The sequence below is a fragment of the Cygnus atratus genome, chromosome 1 (genome assembly GCF_013377495.2).
Source record: "Cygnus atratus isolate AKBS03 ecotype Queensland, Australia chromosome 1, CAtr_DNAZoo_HiC_assembly, whole genome shotgun sequence".
NCBI classification, from domain to species: Eukaryota; Metazoa; Chordata; class Aves; order Anseriformes; family Anatidae; genus Cygnus; species Cygnus atratus.
The window spans coordinates 47580310-47592070 of NC_066362.1; the positions used below are offsets into that span (position 1 = coordinate 47580310).

The 11761-nt window shown below is 37.5% G+C and overlaps 1 protein-coding gene across 2 annotated transcripts in view; it reads left to right on the forward strand.

Moving 5' to 3' along the window:
• FGD6 (FYVE, RhoGEF and PH domain containing 6) overlaps positions 1-11190 on the forward strand; it is a 72868-nt gene extending 61678 nt beyond the window's left edge. The window contains exons 18-21 of one of the 2 annotated variants that reach the window (XM_035551665.2): positions 1843-1970; positions 2649-2777; positions 5198-5346; positions 7994-11190. In XM_035551665.2, coding sequence (XP_035407558.1) covers positions 1843-1970; positions 2649-2777; positions 5198-5346; positions 7994-8030 — 443 coding nt within the window. In that variant the 3' untranslated portion in view covers positions 8031-11190. The remainder of the gene's footprint in view (positions 1-1842; positions 1971-2648; positions 2778-5197; positions 5347-7993) is intronic. The other variant, XM_035551666.2, reaches the window with a different exon arrangement.
• Positions 11191-11761: the final 571 nt, after the last annotated feature.

Here is an 11761-nt window from a genome sequence, read left to right on the forward strand (position 1 = left end):
TGCAGAGTAAGCTAGGAAATGAATTTGCAATACATTGGTCCTTCGTTTCTTTTTGAGTGAACTTGTGCTATGTTATTTTTCATTTACCACAGGATACAAGTGCACATTGAAGTCCTTGCAATATATCACGGCCTCCCAGTGGGTTTGCATGTACTTTTGCCCTCTGTAACTTGTATGCTGTAAACTTCTTTTTGGAAGCAAAGCTGCTAAGATAGCTGAAGTTCTGTGGCTGTACAAAGACTTCATCCTACCAAAGCTGAATCTCTTCAGCCTCAAGCCTCAGCTTATCTCAAATTCAAGAAGCTGGCATGTCTGCACCTCAGTTCTGAGGGCAAACTCTTATGAATGACCCCAAGCATGCCTACAGCACACCATCAACATAAAACACCACAGCTAGAGCTATTTTAACTGAAACACTTTCAGGGAACATGGTACTGTTGATGCATGCTCGCAAGCAAGGGGGTTGGCTAGCCTGGTGGTAATAATACTCAGAGAAGAGGTCCGGGATCACTTTCTTTCTCATCATGAGTGAACTCAAATCCATCTCTTTGAAGGAGCTTCAAATCATTATGCCAAAACGAATATAAAATCAGTGGGGGCACCTCCCAGTGAGGTGGGTACCCAGTCCCATCTCTCTTTTGAGGTAAATTCTTGTATTCAAAGCAAGTCTGTCCAAAGACTCCAGTATAGGTTACACAAATAAGGCATGAACAGGGACTGGAACAGTTTGCTGCCCACCCCTCTGGCAGAGCTCCAGGTCAACACAAGCTTTCCGGGGTGTCTGAGGAAATCAATGATGCCCTAGTGAAATAACCAAGCCATGGCTTCCAGCACGCTGGTAGTGTCAGTTGTCATGGGGAAGTGGGAAGCAGCATCGACAGTCCTCGGAGCGGTGGTGGTGGGAGCCTGTGAAGATGGATGGGGCAGGGGGATTGCCAGGACCGCATGCAGGTCTTTGCATTGGGCGCTAGGGGCTGCTGTGCTGCAGGCAATTACAGGTCCTTCTGTCCGGGAAAATTGCTGCTGAGCAGGTGCAGTACAGCTGGCAATCCAGTCACTTTTCTGCTGTGCTTGTTAAGAGCCTCGCCATGTTCAGGGACAGCTCAAGAAGGGGGATTAATGAAGCTTAGGGCAGCTCTCCTCCTTCCAGGTTGGGCTGGAAAATAGTGGTGTGTGTCCATAGAAAGAGGGGTTTCAAAAGAGTTAAATGTTACAGAAGTCTTCCAAGAGAAGTGAAGGAACTGCCAACTGCTGTGGAGAAAAACACAGCACATGTTCTGGAGATGGCAACGAGCTAGAAGTGTGTGTGTGTGTGTGTGTGTGTGTGTGTGTGTGTGTGTGAGATAGCATAATGCTGGAAGAGAAGCCCTACAGCATCCATATCATCCATACTGGGGGAAGAAAAAAAAAAAAGCAGAAGAAGATACCAGGTGTAGAGAATTGGAAGACAAAGAGTTGGGGAACAGAGGTAAAACAGACTTAACTGCAAAGGACATTCCTTAAACACTTGGTGTGTTTTTTAAGACCTGAAGTTTTATTCTGCATGTGGGCAAAGGCATTTCAACATCAACAAAACAGACTTTGAAAACAAGCAAGACCAATCTGTTTAGTTTTAAATTTCTTTTTTTTCTTTTTTTCTTCCTGATGTGGCTTTGGGGATTCTAACTCGTGTTGATGATAACAGTGAAAAGTTAATTCAACACTGAATTTAATGTGATTAGGTGTTACATTTGAAACACTATGATCAGAATAAAAATATCAGCTGATTTTTTAGAAAATAGTCATTGCTTCTGTTTATTCATCTCTGATATGGAAGCAATATATTCATCCTATGCATTTCAGATAATCAATGCACTCCTAAAAGCGGATCCCCAGTCAACCATAAATCTCCATCAAGTGCCTTGTCTACAGTATTACAAAGTATTCCCTCTGGAAGAAAACAGAAAAAAATTCCTGCAGCCCTCAAAGAAGTAAGTGCTTTATTGATCAAAAGTAATTATATCTAAAATGTTAACAACAGAAAATAATTCCATATTTTAACTGTCTTTGGAATCCAAAGTCAGAAGTCATCTGTAACAGTGATTTGGGCCTCAGTTTTACACAGACAGGATCCTGAGCTATGGAGCAGTGCATAAACTGCATAAGACTGTGATTTAGATAGTCTGGAATTGTAATTTCTTTCTTGCTTCCCTGTGTTTCAAAGAACTGTGATTTATCTCTGCACCAAGAATAATTTAGAAGACTCCCACACCAACTCATCTGTCAGCTTACAATTAGAAAAGATAGAGCTAAACTGCCAGCCTACTTCGGAGGTCTTGGGAATGGGAGGAAGTAATTCGCCTTCTAATATAGGAATGTGTGTTCTGCAGATGTATGTGGGTCTCAGTGTTTCAGCCCTCTCATCCTGTTGCATCCAATTTAAGTTCCAATTCTTAGCGACTGCAGAAAGCTCTCTTCCAGGCTGAGAGATGGTGGCTGACAAAATTGTTTTTCTTTCAGCCATCTGAATTAATTACCAATATTAACTGGAGATGTGGATAGAATTTGTCTTCAACAGGACAGGGTTCTGAAGATCTGTTTTTAAAAAATCTGTACTGGAAAAACCTGGACAAATGTATACATCCTCTTGGGGTTTCTTTTCATTTCAGGTTTCAGCAAATACAGAAGACTCTACAATGAGTGGCTACTTACACAGATCTAAGGGCAGTAAGAAACCATGGAAACACCTATGGTTTGTTATAAAAAACAAGGTGCTATACACATATGCTGCTAGTGAGGTAAGAGATGACCTCTTAGAAATCAAATATCCAGTGATAATACTGTATTTGTAACAATCAGTTATTTTTATCATCTAGAAACAGGCTATAAAGTTAGATCACCTAATAGTAATTGATCTGATTGCAATATAGTATTTTGAAGAGGCCCAGTGAGCTTGGTACCATAATACACTGGTAAAGCTGTGCTGTTTCTGATTCAAGACTTAGCTTTGAGTACCTCGGCACTGCACACCGTTGCACAGTTATAGGTATGTTCTGAGTCAGTTGAATACATGGGGGCCTGTTTAGATGCATCACACTGGAAGAGTGGCAAAGCCAATATTATAAAACATTATAAAAGCATCTGGAAATACCTTGTTTTGTAGTTCTATAAGGTATTTTGAATGCATGGAAAATGAGCAAACTAAATCTCTTGACTTTTCCTGAAACCGTCTCCTCCAGTCTGGAGTTATTTTCTACTGCAGCACTGTATATTAAATAAGAAATGCATCTTGTCTAATGGCATTTGCTTATTTATTTAGAATGTGCAGTTCTACTACAGTATGGAATAATGGAATAATCTAACCAATATATATCAGCTCTGCACATCCCAGCTTGTGCTGAGGGTGCTGTAGTTTTGTCACATCTTATAATGCTTTACAACCATATATGGATGCATTGTATAGCTGGAAGATCTTGTTTTTAGCTTTTTTTTTTTTTTGGTATTATAAGGGATAGCTTGATTTTGCTCTTGAAAGCAGTAATATACAAACCATCTGTTTAAAGGTATTGCTGTCCCTCACTTTTGTTAAAAATGGTAAGGCCCAACCTATTCTGACCACGTAAAGAATTACTCTTCACCCCCACTCCAGCCCTACTCTGTATGTTTTCTGGTTTGAGCAGGCATTTGTGTTCAGACTTGCTACTGGGTTGCAGTGCTCCAGTGCAAACCTTTATTTTAGCATTTCTAAACTATGTTACTCCCACCAGAATATTAGCAACAGTAAATAATCAAGTAGTTCTAAAAATATCTTAATTATGTACAAAGTAATTACTTTTGCATAGATTTGAAAAAAATATTTTAGAGCATTGTCTCTCTTCTGACAGTTAAAAAGGAAACCTCAGCAACTGTGAAGACAGCCGTATTAGTCCATGACAGTCATCTTAAATCATCTTTTGCTTGACTTCCCCTGAGACACCAGCCTTCCAGAGTTGCTTCAATTTGCAGCTAACAATCATAAAATTAGCTCTTCCCAATTTTCTTTAAACTGAGAAATATCCATCCTTATTTTTCATTCATTCCAGCAAGGCGGTTATTTGGAGAGTCTCAAGGGCAGGTGTGGTGGCTGGTCCAACATAGTCTTAGCCAGGAAATCCCACTTAAGCCACTTTCAGTGATTCCAAGTGATACAACAATTAGTGGTAAAAAGATCGCTTTTCAGCGGTGTAAGGATATAGATAGGAAAATAGATTGCCTTACTTGACTGTTTTCCAGCTTCAAGAAATGCTGCTTTCATAGGATACTGCTGTTTTAGTGTAAAGGCCATTACCACAGTCTTCATCTGATGTATCAGCATCTGTGCGCATTCTTTGTGTATTTTCTCTATAAATTACAGGTAGAGAAAGGTGCTGCAGAAACATTGCAGGACCTTGCCTAGTTACAAAAGAATATTTTTGAATTTGCACGGGATGAAAATATTTCTTTTCCCCAAAATGCTGTGCAGTGTCTTTATTAACTAAAAGATAAGAGTATTAAAAAATGAAGTAATTGAGATGAATGAGGAAGGCAAAAGGCTGCATTTTAGCCATGTTTTGAAATTAAATGAAGAGTAGCTAAAAGGCATAGCTTCTGTTCTTACTCTTTCCTAGCCAATCACTTTTGAACACTGAGCAACTTCTTTTTTTCCATCCTTTTAATTTTCAGCATCAGAAAGCAAAATAAGTTTAGCCATCAAAACCATCTGGAGTGAGACTACAGTACTTGAGATCATAAATTACATCCATTGCTCCTCCTTCCAGCATACTCCATGCAGCTAAGAGCATCTCATGTCCCTCTTAAGACATGAAAACTTACTAAGGTTGTTGGTGCAGTGAGTATTAGGCTAGATGGACTTTTGGTCTGCAGCCAGATGATGCCCGATCTTTTGATATAAGAGGTCCTTACTGGGCAGAATGATGAGAGTATACAGTGACAGACAAGGTAGATGTTATCAGAAAAAAAATGAGGAACAGCAGTATTGCAGTCTGGGAGGTTTTGTTATTTTCCTGCATGGAGGCTATTTTAAAAAAAGCAGCATTTTGTGCATGAGTATTTGTAACAACTTGTTTGCTGTATAATCTGTTGCAATGGTAGGGTGCATGAATATTGTCTAAATGCATTGTTTAATATATCTTACCAGCTCTAATTTTGTCTTGTTCAATTTTTTTCCTCCATAAACTAGGATGTGGCAGCACTAGAGAGCCAGCCTTTACTGGGATTCACAGTCAGTGAAGTCAGAGATGAAAACTCAGAGTCTAGAGTGTTCCATTTATTGCACAAAAACACTTTATTTTACATATTCAAAGCAGATGATCCCCATTCAGCTCAAAAGTAAGAAATTATTTGAATTAATTCCTCTTACTTTTTCCAGGAAAAAAATGTTTTAGAAATCATAAATGTTAATATTAATGGATTAAGCATATGTACAGTAGGTGCATATTATATAAGCAGTTTAAAAAAAAAATTATTTAAACACAGGTCCTGGTTTCATTAGCACTTCTGAAAAGGCAATCAAAACGGAGTGGAATTGGGCAAAACACTGTGTTTTGTTTTTGTTTTTCTTTAAATGAAGATGCAGGCTTCTTAGACCCAGAAAAGTCCAAGATAAAATACAAAGTCTTTCTTTTTCATAGCCTATTCCATGATCTCTTTACCTGGTCTGCTCAAGTGAAAACGAAATGCGTTACCTTTGTAGAAATCTGCAAAATGTGTTCAAAAAGCTAACTGGTCTGTCCCTGTTTTTATTTTATTTCCAGCTCTAAATTTTGGTTATTTTTAGTGAATATATGGAACTAAAATAAGTGAAACCTAAAAAGTAAGGTACAGAAGTGTGAACTGTGTATGCAGATGTGCATGAGCATCTAGGCGTGCTTAACATGCTTGGATGAAAAGCCTGAATTCAGAGAACGTTCACACAAGCTGCTTTAAGTTCTGCTGCTGTGTCTGAATTTGGACTCATATTTATCAATTTATATAACTGTGTTTATTTTATATAAAATAACCTTGAAATGTGGTCATTAATTAGTAAAAATAAAACAAAAAACCCCCACACTATTTGCTATATGAATCATGGAGTAAACTAGAAATGAGCATGCAAGCAATACATTTGTCTTGCCTACGTACCTAGTGTATCTGATGGATTTCAATGCAGCTTTCCCAAGTGAATTTTACATTAATAAAATAGATTTCATTGACCAACTAGTCCATTATTACTACTTAAGCATTCAAATTGCTGTAGGTATAGTTTTGTGCAAATAGGGATGTTCTTAAAAAAAACAAAGTACCCATGACAACTGGAAATTTTGAACAGCGGAGAACAGACTTAATGATACTTCTCTATACACGGTCTTCATTAGATTGTTGGGGGAGTATTTTGTCTTGCAGATGCATGCAAATGTTTCCTTATCCATTAAGGCAGTATTTTCTTGTTTCCACTGTGTCCTCATTTGTACTATACAAAACAAAAGGATTTAAAAAAAAAAAAAGAAAAAAGAAAAAAAAATCCCAAGGCCTCCAATAGCTTTGTTTTCCAAATCAGATGATGGCTGTTGCAATCAGAAGGAAAAATTGTAATTGAACGTGGTCTATTTTACTGAGGCTAGGAATAACATTACCTTACATTGCAAACTCTCTCCAAGTATTTAATAGACTTAGTAGATTTATGCTGAACTTGCAAAATAAATGCTGTTTTGATAGCATTAAAAGAAAAAACAACACTCTGTTGGCCTGTTTTCATTAGGGGACACTATGTTTTTTTCTCTTAGGGCCAAAGAAATATCTAATGTATTTTTTTAAGTGCAGTAATAAATTTTAATGGATGTTTATTTTTGCTAGGCTTTGAATTTTTTTAGTCCAGTACTACATTCAATGCTGAAACTGTTTATGAATTTGTTGTACTTTTATTCCATGGAGCATTTTAGTTATTTTTAATGAATATATGACAGTGGAAAACATAGTGAGCCCTAAAAAGTAACGGATAGCGATTTGAGCTATCAGCATTTGTTCTATCATCAGTATGTGGGCCCCTTAACTTCACATGCACACAATTCAGCCCTCACTCAAAAGACAGAATTATTAAGTTTTTTACTGTATTTGTCAGCGTAGTATCAGAGTGCTTCAGACACATTGATTTTTCCATCAGAAACATTGATTTTTTGCAGATTTTGCAGAAGGTGAGGATGTTTATCACCCTTGTAATCAAGCAGGAGCAGCCAGCATATCTATAAAATAGATAACATTCAGACGCTTCTACTTTACTTTCAACTTTGAAGTTCCAGGTTGAGGCACCTTGCATCAGCAGTCTGGGACTTCCCTCCCTTACACACACTGGTATTTTCACAGATACAATGTGCAGAGTATCTGTTAATATGTGGTTTAGTCGTAGTACATACTGTGTGTGTGAATACAGGGGAAGTTTCTTAAAAACTCTTGTCATCATGCGAAGGCAGCGTGCCTCCACTCAGCCCATGTTCCCTGCAGCTTCCTCCCTCAGCCCCAGTAGTCCTTCAGGATTGTCCTTGTACCGGGGGCAAAAGCAGCAGGCCTGGGCGATGCAGACATCTACCTCAGCTCTTGTAGTGCCCTCCTTCATCCTAGATAATGTTTGAAGTGATATCACAGAAGGGTATATTGCCATTTTTTAAAAAAAGGTATATGTTATGAAAGCCATGTTATTAAAGCTGATGTAATCTTGGCTTTTCCTGCTTTTTGAACACTTGATTCCCCAGCTTCGTATGTTCTTTATGCATGTAACTTCAGTGTGGGAAGAAAAAAAAGTCATCTGGCCTTGTACTGATACTTAATGTTTTTAGCAAGCTCTGTGGTAGGTTTGAACTCATTGGATAGATTTCTGGCATTTGCACTAACAACAACTGGTAATGGAAGTAGGATGTTACTTGCTGTGTGAATCTGTAGGGGATAGGCGGTGTGATTTGCGGTTTTACCAGCAACTTCATAACACAGTTTAATTTTCCAATAGGTGGATAGAAGCTTTTCAAGAAGGCACAATATTATAGCAGTGTCAGCAAGACTGAACCAAAATGTCCAGGGATGATGGTAAAACAGAGTACAGCAACTGTTGCAAGAAAGTGGATCCTGCCATGTCAACCTAAAAAAAAAATGTATATTTGTCAGCATTAGGGTTTGATGCATTTTTAGCGTAAGGTAATATTTTTTTAAAAGAATTGTGTGTATTTCTGTGTTGTTACAAAATGTGTTATTTATTAAATTCTGATGTTTACTTTAATGGTCAAAATTGTTTGTGAAGTTTGCATTGAGGTCCAAACTTCCTGTGTTTTCAGAATGACAGGTCGGTGAGTCAACATACTCCTAAAGTTTGTGCTTCTTACTTTTTTTAAAAAACAACAATTCATTTACTGCAATTGTGTAGTTCCTCATGATTTGTATATAGGTCTTGAGTTGCTGATACTCAGCTTGCAATTTAACAAAAACAGATCGGAATAGGAATTTAAAAGATTTTGGATATTTGTTGGTTATGTAAACTCCTTTATGAGAGGTTGTATGATAAAATGCTGCTCCTTTTCTTGAATGGTAATTGAAATCTCGCATACTGATTAAAACAGTACAATAAATTCTGTATCGCAGAAGCAATTACCTAGTACAGTTCAATTATGAAAAAATAGAAAATGGACAAACATTTTAAAACAGACTTTGCGATTACAGAGAGAAAGCAGTAGAGCTTTTACAGTACTACAGATGCCAAAGAGACTAAATGAGCTACTTTTAAACAATTTCAGGGTATATTTTCTTGTATGTTTCCATTAGTAATTTAAAGCAGAGGAAAAACACATTTTTGGCGTACAGGGAAAAGATTAAATACATTGTTTCAAAATTGTGTTGAATGAGTTCTGTATGCGGTATGAAAGACTGTGTAAACTATTGTTCAAAGAACACTAAACAAATATATATGGACCCCATCTCCCAGAAACTTAAACTATTGTATATTTAAATAATATGCTTGAACTGGAATTGCCATACCCAGAAAACACAGCTTCTTTTTTTTTTTGTGCAGATGGCAATGAAATTGTATACCATTCTTTGAAATACCTTTTGTTTACACTATGATTTGTTCTGTTTGACACTTTACAACACAGTTCAGTTTTAGGTGTTTTTTTTTTTTTTCTTTAAGAAAATTGTCAGTATACCTCATTAGGAAATACTTGCTGATGATTCTGGTGCATTTATTCTATTTAAGTTTTGGAAAAGATGTTATCACTGTAATAGCATAGATGGAACTAGAACTATGAACAACACATGAAAGCAAGCCATTTTTATGTCAAAAGCGATGCACATGTAGCCAGTTAATTTTACTGTATGCAACATTTTTTGGTAGTCCTCTTAATCAAACTAGTTGTGGAAGTGGGATTAAAAGCAATTAAGTACATGTTAATAACTTTTTTAAGGCCTCACAAAGGAAAGAAAATGATAGTAGTCATCACATAAAGACCATGAATGAAAATGCAAGCCAAAATTCTTGTATGCCCTCAAATACCTCAAGGTCTAAATGCTAACATAGACAGCTCTGAAGAGACTTGATTTTCCTGAGCTGCAGTTAGGTTGGTAGTAGGCTTTGGAGCCTAATGCTTAACATTGAGTATCTGAGTATAATTTCATTGACTTCAAGCATTTCAGTAAAGAACCTTTCTGAAACAGGGACTTCAGGCTGTAGATCCGGCTTTTCTGATGAATGCTAGAGATTTGACCAGAAAGTGTTTGAAATTCAGTGGGAGTTGGGTCAAAGCCTTTATTCACTCTTTCTTTTTAATGCAAACATGATAAATAAATATTCTTTTGTTATATATAAAGGGCTTTTACTTAGTTTTTCAAAACCAGCTGCTGACTGAAGCCAAGTAAGCTATTAATTTGTCTCTTCAGGGTGATTTCTGACATGGTTTTTACTGTATCCAAAATAAATCTGATACTAGTGTAACATAGATGTGCTGTAGCTGTTCCAGTTGCTGTTATCAAGGAGAAGAGCTTCTTAATATTTTTATATGGACTGCACACCAACTAAGATGGGAAGCCATGAACTGGCAAATAAATAAGAAATTTGAGTAGGAGCAAGTTTCGTTTAGTTTTAATTTATGGTCTGATATTGATCTCTGTGCTGCAAAACTGAAACAGAGCAATAAAAGTCAAAACACAGGCTGAGTAAGGTGCCCAAGTTCTGCCTCCTGTGTGGCGACAAACTACCTCTCAGTGATTAGGTGCAGAGCAAGAAAATAGTGTAGAAGTCAGAGGACTTCTTCCAGAAGCAAAGATCAATCAACAGGTCGTCTTTGACAGGAATGGGTTTGAACAGAGCCTTAAAAACAATAGAGCACATATTGCTGTCTGTGTGTGAAACAAATGAAATAGTCTTTATGAGCATGTTTAAATATTTCTTTTCCCCCTTCTCCAGCACCAGTGCTTTTTATCACGTGAAGAGCCCAAAACAGAGTTTCTTTCATAACATTTTCAGGTGGTTGCTTTTCAAAGTGTTACTTTATTTCTCCACCTTGCCTCCCATTTTGATTCTTTACCATCGGAAGTAAAGTCACTTCTTGATTTGACCCTTACATTAGAAAATTCACTAAACACAACCAGTAGTTATTAAACACCTGGCTACCTCTTCTTATATGCATCTATCGTTGTTAATTTAAGATTGGTTAGTAGAGTATGAGACGAACATTAGCATTGAAGATTAGTTCTAGCATCTTTATTCTAGGATAACTGAAAGGTCTAGGATCCTGAATTGCTTTTAAGAAATCTTTGACTTAAAACTTTCTTTTATCCCCAACGGACTTGAAACAAAGGGATAGCTGAGCAACTTTGGAAAACATTTTACTACATATTTTTTGTGTGTGAAAGTCGATTGCCAAATTATGTGTATTGCATCATAATGTTGTGGTTTAACCGAAACCAGGACAAATGTAAGGAGAATGTTTGGAAAGACACATTCAATGCATGTTTGCCATAACTGCTGTCCCCTGTTTTTTACCATCTAAATATGCTTTTATTTGGAGCAGTCACAAATTGTACTGTCTAAATGAAAGAATGGAATCTGTATTTTGTAAATGAAAACAACTTAAAGTTGTTGTAAATATTCCTGTGGATATGTATCATTTTTGTATAAATAAATTCACATTAGTTGAGTCTGTGTTTGTTTTTGAAATATTTTCAGGCTTTTGTGTGTTGTGTAATTCATTCATTCACTGCTTTCCAGGCAGCAGAATTTGCTGCCATTATCCTGCACATCTGTCTTGCTTGGAAGTCCATGCTATGCTTTGCCCTTACAAACAGAAAAAAGTACGAACAGGTGTAAGCTGTGCACACAGACCGACAGCTTGCTGCTGAATCTGACTACCTGATACAGCGGTTTTAAGTGGTCCTGCTCACGTCAGCCAAGACACTACTCACACTTACTACAAAGATGATGTGTTTGCCGTGAAAATTATTTCCACCTTCCTGCCCTGCTGTCTTTCCTTAGCTACCTCTTGCCGTGTAGTTCTTGGCTTACTGTTCCTTCTTCCCCAGCCCCTCAAACTAAAATCCCCCGAGTTCATGATGTTTGTTTTCTATTGAGGCCGGCTTGCAGGCAAAGTGCAACAATCCAAAATTTGCTCCTGCGCAGTCCCACCTTGTAGGACACCAAGTAGTGGAGCTTTATCTCCTGAAGCCACCCCCAGCCCTGGGGAATGACAGCCCTGAGCTTCATCAGCCCAAGGCTGAGTGAGGCTCCCTCTGC